The sequence below is a fragment of the Psammomys obesus genome, unplaced genomic scaffold, assembly GCF_907164565.1.
Source record: "Psammomys obesus unplaced genomic scaffold, mPsaObe1.curated_primary_1811, whole genome shotgun sequence".
Taxonomy (NCBI): Eukaryota; Metazoa; Chordata; class Mammalia; order Rodentia; family Muridae; genus Psammomys; species Psammomys obesus.
Window position 1 is genome coordinate 41,072,172 of NW_026585504.1, and position 26,155 is coordinate 41,098,326.

Below are 26,155 nucleotides of genomic sequence, written 5' to 3' on the forward strand. Positions count from 1 at the left end.
TGCATTAAAAAACAAAAAACAAAACCAAAAAGAAGTTAAGAACAACAAAACAAAACAAAACAGTGCCCGAACGATGACACAGGACGCACAAAGACTCACTGACCTCACTGACACTATGACGCCTACTCTACCATGCAAGCTCTCGCTACCCTTAACAGGGCCGTCAGCCTGAAAAACAGCTTTTCTATTCCTTATTTTAGTTCTTGTTACCAAAAATAAAAATAAAAAAAAAACCAAATCAAAAAAACAAACAAAAAGAGTAAAATAAACAATGAAACAAAACTTCCTTTAAACAGAGCAAGAAGAGAAACAAAATAGACTTGAAGAAGAGAAAAGGGTCGTCTCCATTCACACACCTGGGCCGCGCCACACACTTGGGCCATGCTGCTCTGCTCAGAACCTTCTCTTCTTATAAATATAGAAAAGGGATGGAGCTTGTTTTCAAGTAAAACCTCTGATCCGCCTTTCTTCCTCCTGGACCACAAGCACCCTCCCTACCCAGCTTCCACCGCCTGGGGACCACCTGGGGCTGTGCACCACACCCAGCAGAGGGAGGGGCTGCTGGAAGCTGTGGGAGGGAGCCGAGCTAGGGAGGGGACCAGCTCTCCTTGCACTAGGTCCCCTCCAGAGACGTTAAATACTGCTTATGTCATATACTTTCCCACCCTTGCTCCCTCCCAGCCCTACCCCATCCCTCTTCTGGGCACTGGGTTAGTTAAATCTCTATTTCCTTTTTTTTCCTTTTTTTTTTTCTTTTTTCTTTTTTTGGTTTTATGGTAGTGAAAGTTTAGGAACAGGAAAGCCCACACACTCTTTGGACTTGTCTTTTCTACCTAAACAAACGGCTCCCAGTAAGGATCTGAAACCTGCTCTCCTCCCTCCGCCCGTCCCTGCTCCCCACCCAACAAAACAAAAACGAACCCACCGTGGCTGTGGAGGCTGCTGCAGGCACACACTGGTGTATAATAGAGAGAGTAAATATATTATTTCACTTGGCATGGTGCTGGCAAAGAACCTCCAGCTGGCACTATTTCATGTAACATGGTCCAATCTTTGCATGTACACAGAATAAGAAGAATCAATTGGCAAACTCGGGTGCCACCTGGCACAAGCATCTTCTCTCTCTCTCTGGAACCAAAGAACCAAAAGAATTCTGTACTTTCCAGAAGAAATCCGGCTTTGCTTTTCTAGAGTCTCCTCGCCACTGGGATTGTGGCGTCTCCTCGAGGGCTGTTATTTAGTCTCTTCGCCCTGGTTACAGTTTGCTGTACAGCTCTGCGAGGAGGGGGAAGGGGCGGGTGTGGAGGCGGTGTTGGCAGGTGGCATGCAGTCCGGGCCATTGGAGAGCGGCCCCACAGTGGCCTCAGAGTCTACAGGTTTGGAGAGGTCGATACCATGGATGAGGCGGATGAGCTGTTTCACCTTGTCCAGGGAGCTGCGCATCTCCTTCTGCCGCGCCAGGATGGTGTTCTTCATTTCCACACATTTCTGCAGCAAGTGACAAGGATGGGTACTCAGCCTCCTGGGCCCAATGACCCCAGAGAAAATGCCCCATAAACCAGTCCCCGTGCACTGGCGTACAAGCCCTACAACTTGTGCTGCTCCACCTGGTGTGGGCAGACACAACCAAAGGAGGGAGACGTGAAAGGCAAGAGAAGGGGGCCAATGGGGATGTGAAAGCCAGCTCGACTGGATACTAGCACTTAGGGTGCTAGGACATAAAAGTCACCATGAAATCTTGCAATGCTCACAAGTGATTAAGAAGCCAGTGATGGCTGGGCATGGTGGCACATACCTTTAATCCTAGGACTTGGAAGGCAGAGGCAGAGGTAGGTGGATCTCTGGGAGTTCGAAACCAGCCTGGTCTGCAAAGTGAGTTTCAGGACAGCCAGGGCTGTTATAGGAAGAAACCCTGTCTCAAAGACAAAGCTGGTGAGGGATGGAGGGAACTGACCTGAGGGTCTTTGGAGGATCATTTACTCATAATGTAGAGGCAGAACATGGATGGGCCAGGAGACCTGAGATAGCTCAAGGCCAAAAGACTCCAGTCAGTGAACCAGGCCCTCTTGGTTGGTTACCAGTGGGTAGTCTTTCCCTAAGCCTAGAAACTCAGGTGTCTAAGGAGTCACTCAAGAATGCCATGGGCTACTCAGGGTCAGGTGAGGCAAGCACTGAGAAATGTGCAGGCACCGAATGTTGCTCTCACGCTGCAGTGGCTACTCTTCCCTCTCATGCCCTGGAGACTAAAGGTCCTGTCAGACACTCAGCGCCTGGGCAAGGTAGCATGTGCCACATAGCCATGGAACCTGAGTACAACACATTAACTCACAAGGTGACCACCCTCATGACAGACTGCAAGCAACTGGCAAGGGCCCGGCCCTGCAGTGAAGAGAAAGGAGAGTGCTTACACTTATAGAACTGCTGAGCTCTTTCACCTTCTGCTCTAGTTGTTCTCGCTCCTGTTTTAAATCTGAACTCCACTTAAGTAGCTTCTGTTTCTCCTCTTCTTTTGCTGCGGGAAGAAGTTTTAAACAATCAATTCTTTAGAAAAGCCTACCTGGCTTAGGATGTTCACCAAAGACAACTACCCTGAAAGTGCCAGCTGCCACACAGCCAGGACACAGAACCTGGCCACCTGGACTTTTCCTTGTGGGTGTGCTGGCCATGGTGGCTTTGGCCAAGCTTTCCATGGAGAAACCACACTTCACAGTTTCTTTCTCAAAAGGTGGTCCGCAAACGTTCTACTTTATTCAATAAAACATTTTTATCTTCCTTTGGAAACAAAGCCAACGTTGCCTTCCAGTGACTTTTTCTCCGAAGGGACAGGCCTTACCTGCTTTGTAGGCAATATAGGAATGAACGATGGCTAAGGTTCCAGGCCATGGAATTGCTTCTTCCTTCTTCAGCATCTGAAAAGAATTTATAATTTTTCCTTGAGACCCAAGATAACGCCAAACGCCAGTGACTGTGGCTGCAGACAAGATCCAGGGAGGCTGTAGACCCATCACTCAAAATCGTGGACTACAGAAAGAGGCAGACACTTGGGAGATTCCTCTATCTTTACAAAAGCCATGTGAGGGGCTGGAGACATGTCTTAGTGGTCAAGAGCACTGGCTTCTAGACATAACAAGATCAAATCCCAGCACCCACACAGCACCTCACAACTGTCTGTAACTCTAGTCCCAGGAGACCCAACACTCTCTTTTGACCTCTGAGGGTATAGGACACCAGGCATGTTACATGCTACATAGACATACAAGCCAATAAAACACATGTAAGCAGAAAATGAATACATAAAAATAAAAAAGGCCATACAAGCCAGGCATGGCGGCATACACCTTTAATCCCAATACCTGGGAAGCGAGGCAGGTGGAGCTCTGTGAATTTGAGGCCAGCTGGGCCACAAAGAGAGTTCCAGGTATGCCAGAGCTACACAGAGAAACCCTGTCTCAAAGTAAAGATAAAAACAAACATTCATTCAACCAAGTAAACAAATGCCAAATAACCTCAACCACTCCCTACAGCTAGAACCAGAGCACAAAGCTGGACATCGGCATGAAGGCAGACACCTCGGGCAATTCTGCCTTTGGTTTGACATGGGTTGCCTGTTTCAAATTTAGTTTGTTATGTCCCTCAGACACGCCTCTGAGGATGTTAAACTTAGGTGTAAACACTGATGTATAATTGGGCCCCTTCGTAGGCGAGTGGGAGAGGTTCACATGACAGAAGAGCAGGGAAAGGTACTCTGGCTACACTCCGTTCGTGGGATGAGGACTGAGGCAGGTACACCCACACTGGTAGGCCCCAGAAGCCCAAGTAGGAGATCCCAAGTTCATTGCCAGCCTGGGCTACGGAGAGATCTTATTTCAACACACCATGGACTTAAGATGCAGCTCAATGGTAGAGCACTCATACAGCATTCACAAGGCCCTAGTGTTTGAGCAGTATGCATGGGGCAGGGGGGTTGAGTCCCAGCGTTGCAAAAAGAACAAAAAAAAGAAATTGTAAAAAATGAACTCAAGTCAGGTTTTATTTAGTTTAGTGTTTTTTTTTTAATTTTTTTGTTTTTTTAATAATTTATTAATTTTCATTTTTATGTGCACTGGTGTTTTGTCTGGATGTATATCTGTGTGAGGGCGTCAGATCTTAGAGTTAAGACAGTTATGAGCTGCCATGTGGTTGCTGGGAATCGAACCTAGGTCCTCTTGAAGAGCAGTCGGTGCTCTTAACCACTGAGCCGTCTCTCCAGACACCTAGGGTTTTTTGTTTGTTGTTTTGTTGATATAATATCTCACTATGTAGACCAGGCTTGTCTCAAACTCAGATTCACCAGTTTCAGCCTCCTGGTTGCCAGGACTAAAGGTATATACAATCAGACCCAGCCTAGAATGCTAGGATTTTAACCTATCTTTTGTTTGGTTTTCTTTTTTTGTGGCCATCCCTCTATGTAGCTCAGTCTGGGCTTGGCTCAGCAGTTTAAGTGCTGGTACTATAGAACTTGTATCACTATGCGGGGCAGAGGTCTGCCCTTTGAACAGGAAAGACAAGTCATTTCCCATAGAAGAAAGCAATTCATGCACCAGAACTCATGAGGGAACTATGCTTTTGTGTGTTCATGCCGTGACCTGAGCCAGGAGAACGGGGACTCCAGAACAACCAAGAGACCCAAGGGAAGCCTATTTCCCAGGATGGAAGGGAAGGGATTTCCATGCCATTCTCTTCCTCTTCACTGGTTCCTCATCCATGTGGCCCACCCCCAGTACCTGGTCCTGACATCTGGGGCAGATCCACATGCCCTTAGGTATTGTTTTCAGAGGCGGGTCTAAGCAGTCCAGGTGATACACACGGGAACAGGTGTCACACATCAGCAACTGGCCGCTCTTCCTGCAAACGCTGCAAAAATCCTCATGGATATCACCCTGTGAGATGGAGAGGAGCGGTAAGGAAAGTGACGAGAAGGAGGAAACTCAACGGACCTTGTACACTGCAACTGCACCTAAGTGTTCCCTGCAGGGAGCCGATGGCACAGAGATGAACCTCCCATCTCAGTGCCAAGGAAAGCAGGGGTTTCCAATGGCACAAAGCTCAGTTTCTGGGGTGGCATTTAACTTGAAATTTAAACATTAAGGACTCCCTTTAGGTCTTCAGATTTAGAGTGAGAATTTAACCCTATAAATTAAGAGTTTACAGCAAAGATCTTCAGTTGTCTGGGCCAAAATCAATGGCTTAGGTAACAGTTTAGCACTTCCAATGCCAAGAATCCAACCGACAGATTAGCCATTGCTTGGCACAGATTCTCTGACCAAAGTGTTTCACACTATGACAGGGACTTATCATATAGGGTGGGGAGGGCAGTTTAAAAAGAATTAAGAAAGAGGCAAGAAATAATGATTTACTGAATTTCTTGCTTACTTGGGGAAACATTCCCAAGTGAATGTTCAAATGGGAAAAGCCCAAGTCAAGAGCAGACAGAACTGATAGATGCTTCTACCATGTGGAACCAAAGATTCCACCGCTACAGCTGACAATGCTCTGCAGAACCAGCATTTGGCATTTGTTGCTCAATAGAGCACCCAGTGGGAAGCTTTATTCTTCCCATAAAATACTTCACTAGATGAGAAAAGCTGCTCCAGTCAACTCTCCCATTCCTTTGTGATGGTTCCAGTGCTCAGGTAAACCTGCTGGGGCCCTAAGGAGGTACCACCAAAACCAATAAAGTACAACTATTCAACATACGGAAACTAAAATCAAGAGTTCTTAAAGAGGTGCATTTCCCCATGTCGATGTCAACCTGTTCTCTGGATGGGATCAACACACAGACTAGGATGACAGGGAAGGGAAGGCTGAGGGGACAAGCTGCAGGACACTCAGCAAGTCAGTGCTGGCACACTGCTTTAAGATGTCCGCGGTTCTGTTAGAAAGCCTGCCACAGAACTGCACAGGAAGCAGCAAGACAGAAAGCGATGCCCAGTCCCTCCGCTGCTTCCACACCACTGAGGGAACACATCTTCCCAATCATACAGGCATTCTGGAAACTCCCTTTGTGTGAACGTGTGTACACAGCTTTCCAGCCCCATCTTTCAAATTTCACATTTACACACGCTATCGCAGTAGTACCTAGTGTTTGTGAGTCTTAGGATTTCTGTGTACTCAAATCACAGAAGAGCACTGAGTTAACTACAGAATCACAGAAGGTTACAACAACACTACACTAGGAACAAAACACAAGTAAGCGTTAAATAGCTATGGCATTACATGGAAAGCTGTGTCTGGAAAACCCCTGTCTAGTCTTAAGAATGAGTATGGAAATGATGCCTGATATACTAGTATTTTTATGTGAACAATTTTTGTTTATATACCCCTGAAAAGTGCCAGCAACTCCAGACCACATTTTGAGAACTGCTCTGGCTTAACAGTTTAAATATAAAATTCTGGTTCTGTTGCTCTCCTTGTGGAGTTCCTGTCCTCTCCAGATCTGTTTCCCACTTCTTTATAAGATTCCCTGCACTCTACCCTAAGGTTGCCCATAAGTCTCAACATCTGCTTTGATAGTCTGCAGGGCAGAGATTTTCAGAGGTCCTCTGTGTTGGGCTCCTGACTTGTTCCCTCTTTTCTCCTTCTGATGTCCATCCTCTTTGCTTTTCTGGATAGGGATTGAGCACTTTAGCAAGAGTCCTCCCTCTTGATTAGTTTCTTTAGGTGTACAGATTTTAGTAGGTTTATCCTATATTATATGTCTATATGAGTGAGTATATACCGTGTGCATCTTTCTGCTTCTGGGATAGCTCACTCAGGATGGTCCTTTCTAGATCCCACCATTTACCTGCAATTTTCATGATTTCCTTGTTTTTTATTGCTGAGTAATATTCCATTGTGTAGATGTACCACAATTTCTGTATCCATTCCTCCACTAGGGGCATTTGGGCTGTTTCCAGCTTCTGGCTATTACAAATAAAGCTGCTACAAACATGATTGAGCAAATGTCCTTTTTGTGTACTTGAGCCTCTTTTGGATATATGCCTAGGAGTGGTATAGCTGAATCTTGAGGAAGCGCTATTTCTGGTTGTCTGAGGAAGCGCCAGATTGATTTCTAGAGTGGTTGTACAAGTTTACATTCCCACCAGCAGTGGAGGAGGGTTCCCCTTTCTCTACAACCTCTCTAGCATGTGTTGTCACTTGATTTTTTGATCTTAGCCATTCTGATGAGTGTAAGGTGAAATCTTAGGGTCGTTTTGATTTGCATTTCCCTTATGAGGTCTTTCCTGAGACTGATACTCCAACCAAGAACCATGCATGGAGATAACCTAAGACCCCTGCACAGATGTAGCCCATGGCAGTTCAGTGTCCAAGTGGGTTCCACAGTCATAGGAACAGGGACTGTCTCTGACATGAACTGATTGGTCTGCTCTTTAATTACCTCCCCCTGAGGGGGGAGCAGCATTATCAAGCCATAGAAAAAGACAATGCAGCCACTCCTGATGAGACCTAATTGACTAGGATCAGAAGGAAGGAAAAAAAGACCTCCCCTATCAGTGGACTTGGGGTGGGGCATGTGTGCAGAGGGTGGAGAAAGGGAGGCACTGGGATGGGAAGAGGGAGGGAACCACAGAGGGGATACAAAGTGAATAAAGTGTAATTAATAAAGAAAAAAAATAGATATAAAATTCTAAGAATGTCAGAATAAATATATAATACAGAGACAGTTCACCCATTAAGGTCAGTCTTTGCCTAAAGGGTAGCGATCAAAACGCTTAATTCTGGTGACAGGACATAAGCAAACGGTAAGCTGAGCAGTGCCTGACCATGACATTGCTAGGAACATGCTGCCTCTACCAACTTTACTGTGTGCTAAAAATCTGTAATGAGTCAACGTATCTTCCCTTCCCATAAAAATGACAGCAGCAACAAGGTACATCCTGAGGACCAGAGCCTGGCTGGGTCTTGTATTACCAAGCCCTTCTAGATGGTTATTGATCCCCAGGAAATGCTTAGCTCTCGACTGTTATTGTGTAATTAATGTCGAGGCTTATGCTACCCAGCAGCAAACACAAAGAACCCTGTATGTTGATTTTAATCATGGCTACTGTTGGGATACTGTAAAAGTAGGAAGTCAATTATCTCTTTAAAAAAAAATGTATCCCACTGGGTTTAACTTAGGAAGTTCTAAACATTTTTAGTGGATTCAGAAAAGCATTATTTTAACCTTAGATTTCTGAAAAGACCAATGTTTGCATTTTAAGATGAAACCTGGCAAAAGTGTTTAGTTTGTGATTTAACTGGAGGGGATCTTTTAGGTCTAGCCTGTAAAATAATAATAATAATAATAATAACAAAAAATAATAAATAAATAAATAAAATAAAAAATAAACTCAACCAGAGAACCTAGATCAAGGCAACATGGTATACCTAAGACACTTGTGGGCAGGGGCTCAAAGCCCCTCCACGGCACTGTGCACAATGGCACAGGGAGGCAGGGAGCTGCTCACTTCCTTGGCCACACCTGGCCTGGGGAAAAGCTGGAACAGTCTTAAGTACCAGCAAACATGGTTTCTGACAGGGACTCCTGGTGCTCGTCAGCCTGCCACCAGAAAACCCGCATCAGTTACTAGGGTTAAAGGTTAGGAAGGATGGATGGAATGCCAAGTCTTTAGAACCAGGATGAGTGTGGCACCAGCCATGTCCAAGGAAGAATCCTTCTGGGAATTGTGACCCCAATTCTCCAAAGATAATACTTTGTTTGCTGCCTCTGGAACTCTAACTTAGGGGTTCAGGGAGAGAGTTGCACCCTTAGTAAGTCATGAGCACCTTCAACTTGAAGGAACATTTCACCGGAACACGGTAAACAGGCTCTGCAACTCCTAAGGGATGAGGGCACGAACATTGCTCTGTTGCTTCAGGCTTGTTCCTCTCATCTTCAGTAAATGGCAATGTCACCTTTCTCCATCTCTGTATCTACTACTCCACTAGGAGCACCCAGGTGTCAGCATCCCTTCCTGGACCACCACAACAGCCTCCCTACTTTATTCCTTTCAAAAACCAGACAGTCCCATAAGCCTCAGGACCACCAGAGGAGGTTGAATTCTTTGGGTAACAGTCTAGCAGACTCAAAGCTCCAACTCAAATGTCTCCAGCCAGAGTGAAAATAGACCTTTACAGGTGAGAAAATTCAATGGAAATTATCTCAAGATGAATGTTAACATCGACAACAGGTTGATGCCACATACCTCCTGCTGTGGTGCACTGAGGATCTGTCATCCCTCATTCTAGGATCCTTTCAAAAACATAAGCTTCAGTCTATTCTGGGAAGAACTAGCACAATCCAGTAGGGCCAACTCAATAGAGTAACTGTCCCATCAAAAAAGACACCACCACTGGGGAAGACGAGGATGGGCTAAGAGGGCCTGGCAAGATGTCTCAGTGAATGCATGCACTTGTCACCAAGCGTGGTAGCCTGAATTCAAGCCTTGAGATCCAGGAAGTGGACGGAGAAAACTGACTCCTAAAAGCTGTTATTTGACCTCTACACATGTGCCACAACACACACACAGACATAGATCACATACTCTAAATGAGTAAATTGTAATTAAAAAGAAGATGGCCTGAGAAGCTATTTCAGAATAAAGGAGAATAAAGAATTTCACAACAAGGATAAGAATATATGCCAAGAGTGATTTGGACAAAGGTGGTAACTGGGACAAGTAGAAAAACTGAAATATGACTTGCATATTACATACTAAGATGTAACCAACATTAAAATTCCCATAATGCCATAACCACATGGTGGCTATACAACAGAATACTGTTATTCTTACAGGTGAAGACTCTCTTCCCTGGTTTTTGGGAGACAGGGTTTCTCTGTGTATCCCTGCATCCTGGAACTTGATCTGTAGACCAGCCTGACCTCCTTTACAGGAGCACACCACCACATCCCACTTAAGATGGAGATTCTTAATTGACTTGGAAAAAATGTGTGCATGTGCAGGCGGGTGCAAGCATGTTAAGGAAGACTAGATGGAGCAAAAAGCTAACTGATGAGGCAGAGCAAATTGAGACTCTGTCCACTGCTGCAACTGATCTACAGGTGTGAGAACTTTCAAAATAAAACAAATCATTGGAAATTGGAGAATTATGCCAATCCTTTACTCAAAGCCCTCTGGTGGTTTCCCTCTGGAGCCTCCCATGAGCAGGCCTCTCTAGTCACACCTCCTAGGCATTCTGAGAGGCCCCCTCTCCCTCTTCACAGGTGATGCCTTTGCCTTCCTGTCACTGCACCTTGTGCCTTACTGTCCCGTTTCTCAACCTGGTGCTCATCTCTGCTTGAGGAACACCCAAGGAACATATTTGTTCCCTTGTCATCTACCTCTTCCTATAGAACACAAGGCCCCAGAATGCTTATATTTTGCCTTGTTGCTCCTTGCTATATCCTTCGCCTCAGGAGCAGCTCTTGCTCAGCAGAACATGTAAGTGCTGGGACCTGCCTCTGAGCAGATCCACCACACACAGTAATGGCTGCACTTCTGGAGGTGCGCCTGCTGTAGTAGCAGCACTGCTGGAGGCATCTGCCCTGCTCCTGTTCTGTCTCCAGAACAACAATGACAGAAACCTCTTAACTATATAGCCCATGTCCCCAACCTCCTCTGAGAGCTCATTCACAGTTGATCAAATCCAGACTCTGAAACTCTGGGCTCTCTGGATTTATGTGAACTTGACTCTCAAGGATGCTCAACAGCTGAGACCCTGGAAGAAAGCAGCCTGGCATGGTATGCAGGCATTCTGCATGGTCACCTGCTGTTCCAGGGCTAGCAAGGAATCAGGTAAGGAGGCAACACAGGACAATGGTTTTCCCATGTGAGCTCTCGGAGAGAGTGCAGGTCCCCAAGTTACTTACGTCTGTGGAGGTGGGGCTGGGCAGGGACACAGGCTGCACAGGTGCAGGGAAAGTGAATGTGGTCTCTGTCTTTTCATTTTCAGGGGAGTCGGGATGACTGGATGGGGGGGATGTTGGGGTAAGGGCTCCAAACCCCAGCACTGCATTGTATTTTGGAGGACGACCTATATACCAAAAGAAGGGAACAAAAGGGGGGAAGGGGGAGGGAAAGACAGGGGGAAAATGGTCTTACATACCTTTGGCCAGTGTTCCTCATTGGCTAGCATGGAAAAGGAAGTGAGGTAGCAGACAGAAGGTTAATACACAGGTCAGAGGAAGAAAAAAAAAAGCAAAGATTTCAATGCCATTAGAAACAACTACATGAATCCTAAAAGAAAGGAGGAGAAGGGAGCTTTGGAGCATGGCAAAAGGTGCTGACATTTGTTTGGTTTATCTGTTCACCTGTTTTATTTTTGTTTTTCAAGACAGGGTTTCTCTGTGTAGCCCTGGCTGTCCTGGACTCACTTTAGAGTAGACCAGGCTGGCCTCTTAACCCACAGCGATCCGCCTGCCTCTGCCTCCCCGAGAACTGGGATTAAAGGTGTGCACCACCCTGCCTAGCTAGTGCTGGCATTTGTAAGGAAACCTCATCTCGAGCAAATTATGATCATTCCTGGACTATCAAAATTAGGGGTTTCTAATTGCAGGAGCAGGCATAAAGCAAAGGAGGCTGAAGCCAGTACAAAGTTTATCTTCCATGTGTTTTGTGCATTAGTCACTAAAGCTTTTCTGCTATCACTCCTAATGACCTTTTGTTCTCATGAACGGATTTACAGTGGACTCACAGCTTCCAACACTGGGTACCCTTTACGGTGGTCTGAGAGCTGCCTCCCTGCTTCACAACACCAACAGTCATGAATTACATGTTTAAGGACAGAACAAGGCATTTTCTGGAAAAGCCCAGGCCGAAGCAGTCTACACACAGTCTAAAAAAAGCAGAGCCCAGGCAGGGTCACAGGAAGTCTAGGGCTCACCTAAATCAAGATCCATGTCACCTGAGAGTTGGGTGACAGCTTCTAAGTGTGAGTGATCATATACAAACCCAACACATCAAAGTCAGGAAATGGCAGTGAAGCCTGACTTGCCAAGCAGCACTGGTGAAGGCTTTCCTACCAATCAGTTTATGTCAGGGTCATACATAGGTGCCAGCCAGATGTCACACTAGCACTACCTGTGTCAGTTAGACAGAGCCTGAGTTACAAAGACAGATTCACCTGGTCTTTCTCCAGAATATCTAGTGCTATTTGGAAAAAACCCGATAACAAATCCTCTTTGCTTACCCACACAAGACATATCCCAGGCACTTGAATGAAGGCTTTAGCCTCTTGCCTCTGATCTTCCTGGCTCATTTATCCCCTGTCCTCTAAACTACCTCCCAGCCAGCCAATTAATTGAGGCATCTGGCTAGGGACCTCTTATCTGAGAATTGTGTGATCACTAAAAAAAAAAAAAAAAAAAAATAGCTGAACACAAAACCAAAAAGTAACTTATGGCTATGACCCAGAAGCCAATACAAAGCAGTAACTTAAAATTTCCCATCTAGATGGGTTGGTTACTTGCAGGGCAGTACTGATAAAGGATGACTCTTATCACTGAGGCTGGCTGCACCTCAGGAAGACAATGGCACATTGGCAAAGGTCAAGGTAACCCCGGAAGTCTCCAAAGGCTCTGAGAGTCTGTGTGTATGCACAAAGATCAGTATGCTAGTCACTCACTCTGCAACCTTTCCAGTCTGCAACTGTAACTCAGGGACACATTACCACATGGAGAAAAGGGACCTTGGGATGCATTACTGACATCCGAGAGTGATTTCAGTACCTTGTTTATGAGTCAAAGCCTGAGATGAAGACCTACTTAGACCTGCACAGTGAGAGCTGCTGCTGTTCCACTCTGCCTAGAGTATGGTCTGGAAGACGGGAACAGCGTGTTAGCAGTCTTTGCACTGGGGAGCATGTTTTAACAGCATTCTTTTCTTCCTTAGCTGGAGAAGCTCCCTGAAAAAAGATTCTAAGTTCTCTTTTTGGACAGTCTGCAGACCACAGGAATTAAGTCCCATTCTACCCTCACTGGCAACAGGAAGTCTGAAACACTATTAGGAACACCTTGGCAACAGCAGTGCTCAGCTGCTTAATGATGCTAAACACTTCCTTTCACGAGATGTTCTGTTCACTGAGCTATTCATGGATGGCCTGGTAGGCTTAGGGCAGAAATGCTGCATTAAGCCGTTCTCTTGAGCCAGCTTATCCAGGACCCAGAAAGTCAGCTTTAAGACCTGTGTTCAGAGCGCTAAGAAATCTCTCTTTTCCTCCATGTTCTCAGAAAACAAAACAAAACAAAACAAAAACTATTTTGAACACATAGAGGAGCTAGGTTCTAGGACAATGGTAAAGAGGGAGAAAGAAGGAAAAGAAACACAACACAGAAAGCAAAGGCAAAAGCAAACAGGGTTTTAAAAAGGCACTCACCTCTCTTCCGTGTCCCAGGATGCATTGTGCTGTTAAGGTAAGTGACTGCGCTCTTCTTACGCTTTGGAGATTTAAGAAGAAAAGGTGACTATAGAATAGCACGGTTATCAAGAACACTGCAAACTTGCCTATCACATGCTAACCAGTCAGCGCCAATCATCCCAAGGTTTCAGTGTTAATGAATTTGATTATGTGTACTTGGCTCTGACAGAATACGCCAAAGGGGCCTGGCTCTGCTCCACAGTGTGGTCACACCAGGATTAAAACTGTATGGTAAGAGTGTATCTACTCAAACTTCAAAACTTTAAGAGGGGAGCAGTGACTGATAAAACACAGTGGAGTTGTGAGCAGAGAGAAGGCCATCGCATCACAGAGCTGAAGAGGCTGAGTGCAGACAAAACTGCTCTTAGCAGGCTTTCAGGGGAGGGACTAACAAGCCACAAGTGAAGCCTGAGCACGAGAAAAGGACATTGCTGGCCGAAGTACCTCTGGCTCAAAGACGGCCCCACTGTACACTGGGTTTGCTGTTGTTCTTCTCTTTCGCTCCTGCCTCTTGCTTTGGATTTCTTGAGAAAAGAAAAGGCTTTGGTTAGAAGATAAAAATGAACAAACTAAGAAACAGATGTTCACTCTCTAATGTACTGACTCTCCTGCAACCAGAAAGCAACAGGCCTTTGTCTCACTATGGCCTCAGCAGAAGCAAACACACTGAGTTGTGGCTCTCAGTGGGTAAGACCACGCTGTCCTCCAGCGTGCCACTCTGTGAATGAGAGCACTGCCATGGACCACACTTACAAACAGCCTTTCTCATTTATTTTTAGGCTGCTGTGTATACAGGTCTGCATGAGCTGTATCTACAGACGACAAAGCAAAATTTATCAGTCCTGAATTAAATAACAAGGGCAGCGAGCTTTGTAACTGTCCTTAGGATCCTGATGTCCAGACACTGGAAATTAGAAACAAGACTTCTCACAGGAGCACTTGCTACTCTGTTTTGAGACAAAGACCAGAAAAATCACCTTCTTTCAGGATTCTGGGAAGTTTCCCAGAACAGGAGTATGACTGATCCTAGCAAGGGGAAGGCCTGGACATTACATGGACAGGAGGCATTTTTTTTCCCCCTCAAAAAGATATCTACTCCACATATAGCTGAATCATAATCTATTTGTGTTCCAATTTTCTATTCTAGGAATTCAGCAAACATCACTTTTAGGAACAAAGCTAGAAAGAAGACCATGCTAAGAAAATCTCTTACCTTCTAGATGGTCATGTGTTACCAACCCTAGAGACACCATGAAGGCAAGTTTCTGTGCCAGAGAAACAAAAGAATGTATTTCAGTCTGGGATGTCACAAAGCTGATCACAGCTTTCCTAGTCAGAGAGAGCAGGGCAGCCACCCTGACTTGCTAGAGTCACACGAAGGGCTGACACAGGGGCTTCCTGCTCAGGAGTGATAGCAGTTTGGACTTTTTGCCCTGAAGAATCTTCTTAAAGAGTACTCATGGTGGGAAAGCATACAAAGGAACTACAGAACCTCACAAACAGCAAGCTAAGAGTTCCAAGCATGCCACTCTTTACCTCAAGGCTGGTTCCTCACATTACTTCCACAGCCAGACAGTAGAAACACCGGCCAATGATTTTAGGGTTCCGCTTAATACTAGGATTTCAGTTAAATGTGAAACTTAAACATTATGGGGCAGTTTTTCTCTATCTGTATCCCTAAGATAGAATGTAAGATACTTTAAACTGCAAAGAGCAATGGACTGATTGCTGTTCGTTGCTTTGGTTGGCTGTGATATGAAAAGTGTGTCTTCATTGTCTACTGAAGCACATGCTTTTAAATACCCCTAGTACGGAGGAGGAAATGTTCTCTCTGAATAAACACCTTCAACTATTGGGTAACATATTTCCATGGAATTACTAACAAACAGTTTGGTCTTCAAACACATGGGAGCACACCTGCAGTATACACACACTGACGCATGCATGCACGCATGGATGAACTCCTAAAGTCCCCACACTCCTGGCTGCCTGCATCTCCTTCCGCCCTGGTCTCCGGAAGGCTGGGAAGAGAGGCACATGCCTCCACTGATAGCTTCCTCAAAATTCTGACCTTCTAGGAAGATATCTCAGTGGTCAAAACTACTGGGTGCTCTTGCAAAGGGCCTGAGTTCAACTCCCAGCACCCACATGGCGGCTCAACCATCTGACTTCCATCATACCCTGCAGACCTGCAGGCAAAACATTCATATACTAAAATTAAATTAAATAAATATATCTTTAAAAAAAATCTTGACCTTTTACTCTTGGCAGTATAAAAAAAGTCTGGCCCATTTGTATGAAGCCAGAGGCTCAGCCTATTTAATAAGCCTAGCACTCATTTTCTGAACAGACTGCTGGAGAACTCTGGTCCTTTGCTGCTATCTTCAGAATTCTGAAAAAAAGTGTTTTTGTTTTCTTTCTTATTTCAAATATTTGTCCCTTCCCTGACAAACAAACAAAACCTGAGATGGACAACTATCTCTCTGACAGGAACAAAAATTGAGCAGGGTAATGCAGGTTGCCCTTTCTTCAACACTGCATGCTGAAATGATCTATTTGGTGGCCAGCCAGATAACCACATTGCCAACATTGATCCTTTAAAGTATATCAACACAGAGGCTGTCCACCACACTCTCTGTAGCAAACCTCTCCATACCACATAATAGCACTCTTTGTCCAGGCACATCCATCCAGGTCACTTCTGCCCATCTAGACTAAGCTCACAAAGAATTTCTTGGATGAGAAAAAAGGTTACCGCTCCCACGTATTTCCTTTCTTTTTCAGTTTTAGACAGAGTTTCACTATGTAGCCCAGGTTGCCTCAAATCTACAATCTTCCTGCCTCATTCTCCCAAGTGTTAGAATTACAGGTGTGAGCCACCACCCCTGGCTAGAACTGGTTTACAATCATAAAGTTGTAAAGCAGTGCTCTCGCTCTCTGCCTCTCTGTCTCCCACTCCTCTCCCACTTTCCTACACAGAGTGGTCTTAAAAGGACCTGTTCACCTGGAAGCTACATCTGCTTCTGCACTTTGGCACCTGCTATGGGTCACTGACATGAGATCTCCTTTCGTTTTACAAATTGTGCCGTTTGTACCTGATGGTAATTGCTTGTGACCCCAGCACCAGGCAGGCAGAGGCAAGTGGACTCTACAAGTACAAGGCTAGGCTGGGATACACATGGCCAATTCCAGCTCAGCTAGGGCTACACAGTAACACCAACCTCAAAGAAGTTTTTCTTTTTGCTGATAGCTTGTTCTGTTTCCTCCCAGTGTATTATTTACTACTACATTTGTGAATGATTTTACAAGTTTTCAGCAATTTTTGTAACCAGTGGTTCTTTTTGATTCAAGTTCTGGCCCTTTCAAAATTACAGTTGATTTCACATCAGAAAGAAGTACACTTGGCACTTGCTTTATCAAAACTGGGCTGTTTCAATAGGGCTTTCCTTTTTTGATTTGAAGAAACACACACACACACACACACACACACACACACACACAGGAAACTTTGCTGGTTGTCTGACACAGATTTGATATGGAGAATGTGCTGAGAAGAGCGTGGATGGATCACTAGTGCCCTAACACCATCACCAGCTCTTCACCATCATAATCACACCACCCCTTGTGTTTTCCTTTAGAGCTGCCTGGGCAAGCTAGAATGTCCTCTTGTTCATGGACACACAGTCTTTGCTTGTGCTGGGCTTATGTCACAGTATGTACGTCACCATCTTCAGTCCACTCACGCCCAGTGTACTACTTGGAGCCAATGACACCTTTGGGTCTTAGGGCTCTGGTACAGCAAAGTAGTCCTAACAAACCAAACACACAATGGCAGTCCACAGTGTGAACTGACATTAGCTGAGGGAACGTCTGGCTGAGTCAGGCACAACATGCCTTCCTAGGAATTGAACAGGACAGCTGGGAAGCGGCCATTAACCTTCTGCTCCTTCTTTCTGCACCCCCCCCCTCGGGCCCTCAGGACTAAGAAAGCTGCCCCAGATCAACCTGACTCCATAATCACACCACTGAGTGAGAGAGAAACAGGGAGCAGCTAAATCCCACACCCCAGACCCGACGAGGCCTGGCAGAGGTGGTACTACCTGAGGGTTCTCCTCTCGTTTTGGTTTAGGTGCAGCAGGCGGGGTGACGGTACGGCTCTCTGCTTGTTTCTCCTCTGTTTCTGTGTGGGATTTAACTGTCTAGGAGAGAATGATTAAATGAAAATTCAGAATTAATTTTTTATTAAAAGAACTTTGGTCAGGAAGAAAATAATGTATTCAAATTTGAAACATTAACAGACAAGTTCATATGACGTAATTTGTTGAGGAAGAGGAAAAAATGTAAAAGTGCAGCTGGAGACAGTGGACTTTAACATGGCAGTAAATATGAACCTATAAATACAATCAGATAAATGAAGTGGCGGTGGGTGATGGCAGCACATGCCTGTAATCCCAGCACTCAGGGAGGCAGAGGGAAGAGGATCTCTGGGTTTGCGACCAGCCTGGTCAATAGAGCAAGCTCCAGGACAACTAAGGCTACACAGAGAAACCCTGCCTCGAAAACCAAACAAACCTCTTTCTGCCATCTTTCCGTGCCGTCACCATGGTGCGCACGGGTGTCCTGGTGGATGCTCTGGAGAGCATCAACAATGCTGAGAAGAGAGGCAAACGCCAGGTCCTCATCGGGCCATGCTCCAAAGTCATCGTTTGGTTCCTAACTGTGATCATGAAGCATGGTTACACTGGTGGATTTGAGATCACTAATGATCACAGTGCTGGAAAAATTGTTGTGAACCTACAGACAGGTTGAACAAGTGTGGAGTGATCAGCCTAGATTTGATGTACAGCTCAAAGACCTAGAGAAATGGCAGAACAATCTGCTCCCTTCCTGTCAGTTCAGCTTCATTGTACTGGCAACCTCAGCTAGCATCATGGACCATGAAAATGCAAGATGAAAACACAGAGGAAAGAGGACCTGGGATTCTTTTTCTAGAGATGTAAAACACATATATAAAGAGCTTCCTTGAACTGTGAAAAAAGAAATACAAACAAACAAAAAACAAAACAAAAGACATGGCAGCCTGATAACCTAACATTTGATCCCCAAGATCCACATGGCAGAAAAAGACAACTACCTTCTCTAACTGCCCCCTGGTCTCCACATGTGTACTATGGCTCACTAGGTGCCATAGTTTTTTGAATACATTTACTTTTTTGAAAGGAGGCAAACCAGGGGTCAGAGGTGAAAGCACTAGCTGCACTTGCAGAGTACCTAGATTTGATTCTTGGCACCTACATGGCAGCTCACAACCATCTGTAACTCCAGTTCCAAGATTCCTATGCTCTTCCCTGGCCTCCTTGGGCACCAGGCATATACATGACATACAGACATAAATTCAGGCAAAATACCCAAACACATGAAATTAAACGGGGTTTAGAAATATTTTTTAAGGGCAAAGAAAAACTAACGTAGAGGTCGTTTTCCTCGACTGTAGGATGTGGAGGTTTCTGAAACACCCCACTGTTGTCTATACGGACCAAGCTCTCTCTGCACGTCCTTATGCTGTGCATAACACGATGCATTTCTTACATCCTGAGCTTTTCTCTGGGGTAATCCCAAAGACTACCTAGAACTACCGTTACTCGGGGTATTTAAAACCTGCCTTGTGAGAGGCTGAGGTTCCGATCATTCCCAAGGCCTCCTGGAAGCACTCACTTACATACGGAGACACCGGTCACATTACTGTCTGCTGACACCGACGGCAGCAAGTACATGGGCAGCCCTGCATCGCTGTTCCTGTGAGTAACAGCTGGTTCTTTTATGAAAATGGTTTCACAACAGTAGACATTAAACTATCAAGACAGACTTAATTTACTTTTTAAAAACTAATAAAAGTTGTAGGTGAAATGGACTTCTTGTAAGGTAACCAACAAGTCATTAAGTAAATTAAAATAAGTGTTTGATTATTGGTGGACAGGAGTTGAATGCAATGTTTTTCAGCCCTATGAAGAACACACCAAAAGTTCTCAAAACCATTATGTTGTGAAACAATGTACTAGAACTGAAAAGGCTTTCACTTTTTTTCCTTGCCTATTTTCATTTGTTGCCTCTGGCTTTGTATACTGTTTAATGGGTAAATATAAGACCTGCTTATCAATGCATGGCAACTACTGCTCTGGGGCCCAGCTGCCGCCTTTATTTTGAAACTGAGTCCTCCATAAGAATCCAGCTGCACTATCAGCAACCTGAGCAGGGGCTGTTTATCTACGCCGTGTTAATGTACTCCATTGAGTCCAGTGTGCACCTCGTGCTTGCATTCAATAAAGCACTGACCTCCGGGAGAATCAATCCAATTTCAGGCTCTTCTTAACCCTCTCCTCCTCCCTCCTCACACACGTAGTTTTTAATTTAGCTCCAAAGGGTCTATTTCCTCCATAAAACAAACCTTCGATGGGAAAGCAGTAATAGTGACATAACTAAGATCTGAGATCCTCAGAATTAGCTTATTTTTATGACTTTGAATGTGGAACAGGGGCTAAGAAAGGTCAACCATAGGGTTGATGTTCCATTCCTATGTGAAACTTTCCTGGACCCTTTCTCTCGTACTTCCATGGGTAAGCAAATACTTGGTGGCAGTGCTCCTGGGCAAGACAACCCCTACCCCAAAACAGAACACACTGAGTGTTGCATGAAAAAGAACAATCCCCACTCCCCCCTACCCCCAGCCCTGTAAACAAACAAACAAACAAACAAACACCCCATCCAAACCAAAATTAAAAAAGCAAAACATTGTGTGGGTGGGGTGGGAGGGTGTTCACTTCTCTCAAGAACCTCTTGCTGTCAGGTACCTAGCACTATGGAAACACCCAAGTGTTAAACCAGTCTCCTGCCCACAATCAGCAAAAAGTGAGGCCATGAATTCTCCGACTAAACTTAGAAGTAAACTGCCCAACTCCAGCCAATTACTTTTGAGAGACTTGGAGCGCAAAGTATCCAACAAAACTGCATAGGAGAAGGCAGAGGGGCGACATTCTTAAAGGGATGAGTAAAACAAACAAACAAATGAAGGAACACCAAAACCACCAAAGCCATCAAGTAACAATCTTATAGTGTGTTAAAACTTTTTTTTTTTTTTTAAATAGGAAAGAGTTTACTGGAGGAAGGTGGAGAGAGAGAGAGACAGAGCAAGACAGAGACATGATGGAGGTGGAAAGAGTGCAAGCGAAGAGCAAGAGTGTTAAAACTATTTTTAAAGAATTAATAATAAACAGGGCATAAGGTTGTACATCTGTAGTCCCAACACTACAGGGGAGGATCTATGTGTGTTTGGGGCCAGCCTGGTCTACAAAGCAAGTTTAGGACAGCCAAGGCTACACAGAGAAACCCTGTCATGGGAAAAAAGAAAATTAAGGATAAAAATAAGATAGATTCAGATAAACAAAAGCTAAGGACATCCACTGCCAGCACACCTGCCTTAAAGAGTGACCAACGGTGTCCTTTGCCTTACAGAAGCTTTCCAGTTTCATGAGGTCTATTCATTAATCTTAGTGCCTGTGCTGTTGGTGTTATGTTCAGGAAGTTATGTCTTGTATGCCACTGCATTCAAGGCTACTACCCACTCTGTCGTCTATCAGGTTTAGTGTATCTGATCCACCTGGACTTGAGTTTGGTTCAGGGTGATAGAGATGGATCTATTTGCATTTTTCTACATACCAACATCCAGAAGGACTGGCACCATTTGTTGAAAATGCTTTCTTTTATCCATGGCATATTTCTGGCTTATCAAAAATCAGGTGTGCCTAGGTGTGTAGATTTACATCTGGGTCTCTGATTTGATTCCACTCATCAACCTATTTTTATGCCAATACCATGAGGTTTTTATTACTATAGCTATGCAGTATAGCTCGAAATCAGACATGGTGATACCTCAAGATGTTCTTTTATTGTACAGGATTGTTTTAGTTATCATGTTTTTTCCCCCAAATGAAGCTGAATAAATATCTGTAATGAGAATTTTGTAGTTTTGTTTTCTTTAAAAAACATACACATACTATAAGAATACATTTTCATTTTACTCCCAGGCGTGGGGACACTGGGCTGCTTCACAGCCAATGACAATGATCTGTCTCATGCTTAGCAGAGATGTGATTTTGCCAGCTTCAGATAGTTTCTGTGATTGTCTGAAGTTTAGAATTCTGGGGACTTCTCAGAGGGTATATAAATACTAGAGCCCCCAATACAAGAGTGGTTGCTGCTGGTTGAAGTTTATTAAGTAGTTGTGTGCAAAGAAGAAACCATAAGAACAAGAATAGGCAGTAGGAAGAGGAGGAGGAAAAGGAGGAGGAAAAATTAGATATCCTGATGGCAAAGCTCAAACTTGCCCCAAGAAGCTACATGCTCCTAATCACCAGGAAGTTGTCTAACAATAACATTGCCCCCTTTCTTCTTTATCCTTCTTTCCTCTCCTATCTAGTATTAGGGGGTTGAAAGGGTGGAAGAAAGAGGAACCCACAAATCAGTTAACTGTCCAGTTACATTGTTTTTTTCAAGGTCTGTAAAGAACTGTATTGGAATTTTGACGGGGACTGCGTTGAATCTGAACCTACTGATAGGATGGCCATTTTTACTATATTAATTGTACTCATTCATGAACATGGGCGATCTTTCCGTCTTCTCTTTTTCAGTTTCTTTCTCCAAAGATCGAGGTTATTGTCATACAAATCTTTCACTTGCTTGGTTAGAGTTATCCCATGATATTTTACATTATTTGTGGCTAATTTTGAAGGATGTTGTTTCCTTGATTACTTTATCAGCCCATTTGTTGTTTGTATTTAAAAGGGCTGCTAATATTTTTGAGTTAATCTTGTATCCAGCCACTTCTGTAAGCATTCCCTTATAGAATTTTTGGGGTCACTGATACATACTATATCATCTAAAAACAGCAATACCTTGACTTCTTCCTTTCCAATTTGTATCCCCTTGTTTTTCTTTAGTTGTCTTATTGCTCTAGCTAGGCCTTCAAGTATGACTATATTGACTAGATATGAAGAGAGTGGACAACCTTGTCTTGTTCCTGATTTTAGTGGAATTGCTTAGAGTTTCTTTCCATTTATTATGATGTTGGCTATAGACTTGCTGTAATTCATCTTTATTATTTTTAGGTATGTCCCTTGGATCCCTAAATCTTCAAGACTTTAATCATCTCCAGGACTTTAATCATGACGGGGTGTTGGATTTTGTCAAAGGCCTTTTCAGTATCTAATGAGGTGATCATATGGGTTTTTTTTTTTTTTTTCCAGTTTACTTACATGGTGGATTACATTGACAGATTTTTGTAGGTTGAAGCATCCCTGCATCTCTGAAATGAAGCCTACTTGGTTATGGTAGATGATTTTTTAAATAGTTATTATTATCATTATTTATACAGTATTCTGCATGCATGTAGGCCTGAACTCCAGAAGAGGACACCAGATCTCATTATAGATGGTTATAGATGGGAGTTAAACTTATGACCTTTGGAAGAGCAGCCAGTGCTCTTAACTTCTGAGCCATCTCTCCATATTTTTTGATGTGTTCTTGGATTCATAACATGAGTATTTTATTGAGTATTTTTGCATCAATGTTCATAATGGAAATTGGTCTGCAATTCTATTTCTTTGTTGAATCTTTGTGTGGTTTGAGTATCAGGGTAACTGTGGCCTCATAAAATGAATTTGGTAATGTTCCTTCTGTTTCTGTCTTGTGGAGTAGTTTGAGGAGCACTGGTATTAGCTCTTCTTTGAAAATATGGTAGAATTCTGTGCTGAAACCATCTGGCCCTGGGCTTTTTTTTTTTTTTTTTTTTCCTTGCTTCTATTTCCTTAGAGGTTACAGGTCTGTTTAAATTGTTTATCTGATCTTGGTTTAACTTTGGTAAGTTATATCAAGAAAAGTGTCCATTTCTTTTAGATTTTCCAATTTTGTGGAGTACAGGTTTTTGAAGTAAAAGCTAATTATCCTTTGGATTTCCTCAATGCCTGTATATCTTCCTTTTCATTTCTGATTTTGTGTTAATCTGAATATTCTCTGTCTTTAAATGGAAAAAGATTTTGACCAACTCCAAATCTGACAGGGGGCTAATATCCAAAATACATAAAGAACTCAAGAAACCAGACATCAGAGGCTGAAGAGACGGTTTAGCGTTGAGTGCACTGGCTAAGGACTGGGTTCAATTCTCAGTTCGCACATGGCAGCTAACAACTGTATGTACCTCCTGGGGACCCAACAACCTCATACAGACACACATACAGGCAAAGTACCAATGCACATAAAATAAAATTTAAATTGAAAAAAGAAACTAGACATCAACAAATCAAATAATCCAATTCAAAATGGTACAGATCTAAACAGAGAATTCTCAACAGAGGAATCTCAAAGGGCCAAGAAACACTTACAGAAATGGTCAATATCCTTAGCTGTCAGAGAACTGCAAATCAAAATGACTCTGAGATTCCATCTTATACCTGTCAGAATGACTAGTATCAAAACCACAAGTGACAGCTCATGCTGACAAGGATGTGGAGTAAAGGGAAAACTCCTCCATTGCTAGTAGGAATGCAAACTTATACAGCCACTTTGGAAATCAGTATAGTAGTTTCTCAGAAAATCAAGAATAAATTTACCTCAAGATCCAGCTATACTATTTCTGGGCACATACCCAAAGGACACTCCATCCTACCCCAAGGACGCTTGCTCAACTATGTTCATAGCAGCTTTATTTGTAATAAGCAAAAGCTGGAAACAACCTAGAAGTCCTTTAGCAAAAAGAATGGATAAAGAAAATGTGGTACATTTACACAATGGAATACTACTCAGCTACTAAAAACAAACAAACAAACAAACAAACAAACAAACAATAACAACAACAAAACCAAAAACAAACAATCAAAAAAACATACCATGAAATTTTCAGACAAATGGGTGAACTAGAAAAGATCATCCTGAATGAGGTAACCCAGACCCAGAAAGATAAACATGTTATGTACTCAATTACAAGTGTATATTAGCTGTTAATTAAAGACAATCATACTATAAAATAGCCCCAGAGAGGCTTAGTAACAAGGTGGATTCAAAGGGAACACATGGATCTCCCTGGGAAGGTGAAATAAAAGATTTTAAGGGTTGGCTGGAGGTAGGTGGGAATGAGAACAGGAGTGATCAGGTGAAGGGTGTAGAGGGAGAGAGTATTGGGATAGACAACTGGAATTGGGGGTATTTTGGGGAGGAGGTAGAAACCCAGTGCAATGGAAATCCCCAGGAGTCTCCAGGGTAGAGCCTAGTGAAGGCTCTTAGGAACAAGGACAAGGAGCTTGAACTGGCTATCTTCTGTATTGGGGCAAGGCTTCCAGTGATGGGACTGGGGCACGAATCCAGTCACAAAACCTCTGACCTACGATTTGTCCTGCCTATAAGATGTGTTGGGGCAAAGGTGGTACAGAGCTTGTGGAACTGGCCAATCAATGACTAGTCCGCCTTAAGGACCACACCAGAATTGGGAATCCATGCCTGACACTGCCTGGATGGCCAGGATAGAACCAAACGCAACTGGGGGTGGGGGGAAATCAATGAAATGATTCTTAATGATATTCTGTAATACTTGTAGACTGGATGCTAGCATAATCGTCATCAGAGAGGCTTCATTCAGCAACTGATGGGAGCAGACGCAGTGACCCACAGCGGAACATTTTGTGGATCTGTGGAAGAGGAAGGATTGTAGGAGCCAAAGTGGTCAAGGACACCACAAGAAAATGGCCCACAGAATCAATTAATCATGGCTTACAGAGGCTGACAGAGACTGAACCGACAATCTGGGAGCCTGCGTGGGTCTGAGCGCGGTCGTCTGCATGTATGTTAGGTGGTATAGCTTGGTGATCTTGTGAGACTCCTCTAACAGTGGGAGTGGGGCTGTCTCTAACTTTCGTCTGCTTTTGGGAAACCTGTCCTCCGACTGTGTTGCTGCATTCTGCCTTAATTTGAGAGGATGTGCCTAATCTTTTTCCTTTTTTAAATATTTTATTTAGTTATGTATATGAGTACTCTATCTGCATGTGCGCTGGCATGCCAGAAGAGGGCATCAGACTCTATCTAGTATGGATGGTTGTAAGCCACCATGTGGTTGCTTGGAATTGAACTCAGGATTTCTAGAGGAACACACAGGGCTCATATCCACTGAGGATCTCTCCAGCCACATACCCACCCCCCCCCTTTTTTTTTTTTTTTTTTTGCATAATCTTATTATAACTTGAAATGCCATGTTTGGATGATATCCCTGGGAGGCCTGACCTTTTCTGAAGGGAGACAGAGGAATGGATCGGGGGAGGGGGGAGTGGGGAGCTGGGAGGAGAGGAAAGAAGGAAAAACTGAAGTTAGAATATAATATATGAGAGAATAAAAAGGACAGAAGGCAGGGAGAAGGGAAGGAGGGAGGGAAGGAGGGAAGGAGGGAGGGAAGGAGGGAAGGAGGGAAGGGAGGAGGGAATGACAGTAGCAGACTGTTGCCTGAAGACACAAAGAGAGAGCTCCAGTCAAGGGGATTACACACTCCATATTGCAGCAGTTTTGATTAGTCTTTGTTCGGGCTGTTCTTATATAAAAGACAACAGTTAAATGTGTATCGATGACACACAACTATAGATTCGTGAGTCTACCACCAGGCATAGTATGGCTGAGTTACACAGGAGCA

At 44.0% G+C, this 26,155-nt stretch overlaps 1 protein-coding gene and 1 pseudogene across 11 annotated transcripts in view; one reads left to right on the forward strand and one right to left on the reverse strand.

The window, feature by feature from the left end:
* Positions 1 to 1,002: 1,002 nt before the first annotated feature.
* Phf21a (PHD finger protein 21A) overlaps positions 1,003 to 26,155 on the reverse strand; it is a 180,390-nt gene continuing 155,237 nt past the window's right edge. For 7 of the 11 annotated variants that reach the window (XM_055600423.1, XM_055600433.1, XM_055600384.1 and 4 more), the window contains 9 exons: positions 17,535 to 17,633; positions 14,648 to 14,699; positions 13,879 to 13,958; positions 13,393 to 13,453; positions 10,889 to 11,052; positions 4,764 to 4,919; positions 2,834 to 2,909; positions 2,409 to 2,512; positions 1,003 to 1,488 (listed from right to left, as the gene is read on the reverse strand). In XM_055600423.1, coding sequence (XP_055456398.1) covers positions 1,234 to 1,488; positions 2,409 to 2,512; positions 2,834 to 2,909; positions 4,764 to 4,919; positions 10,889 to 11,052; positions 13,393 to 13,453; positions 13,879 to 13,958; positions 14,648 to 14,699; positions 17,535 to 17,633 — 1,047 coding nt within the window. In that variant the 3' untranslated portion in view covers positions 1,003 to 1,233. Of the gene's footprint in view, positions 1,489 to 2,408; positions 2,513 to 2,833; positions 2,910 to 4,763; positions 4,920 to 10,888; positions 11,053 to 11,124; positions 11,148 to 13,392; positions 13,454 to 13,878; positions 13,959 to 14,647; positions 14,700 to 17,534; positions 17,634 to 26,155 lie in introns of all 11 variants that reach the window. The other 4 variants (XM_055600450.1, XM_055600459.1, XM_055600440.1 and 1 more) reach the window with 2 other exon arrangements.
* Positions 18,037 to 18,460, forward strand: LOC129674884 (40S ribosomal protein S15a-like; annotated as a pseudogene).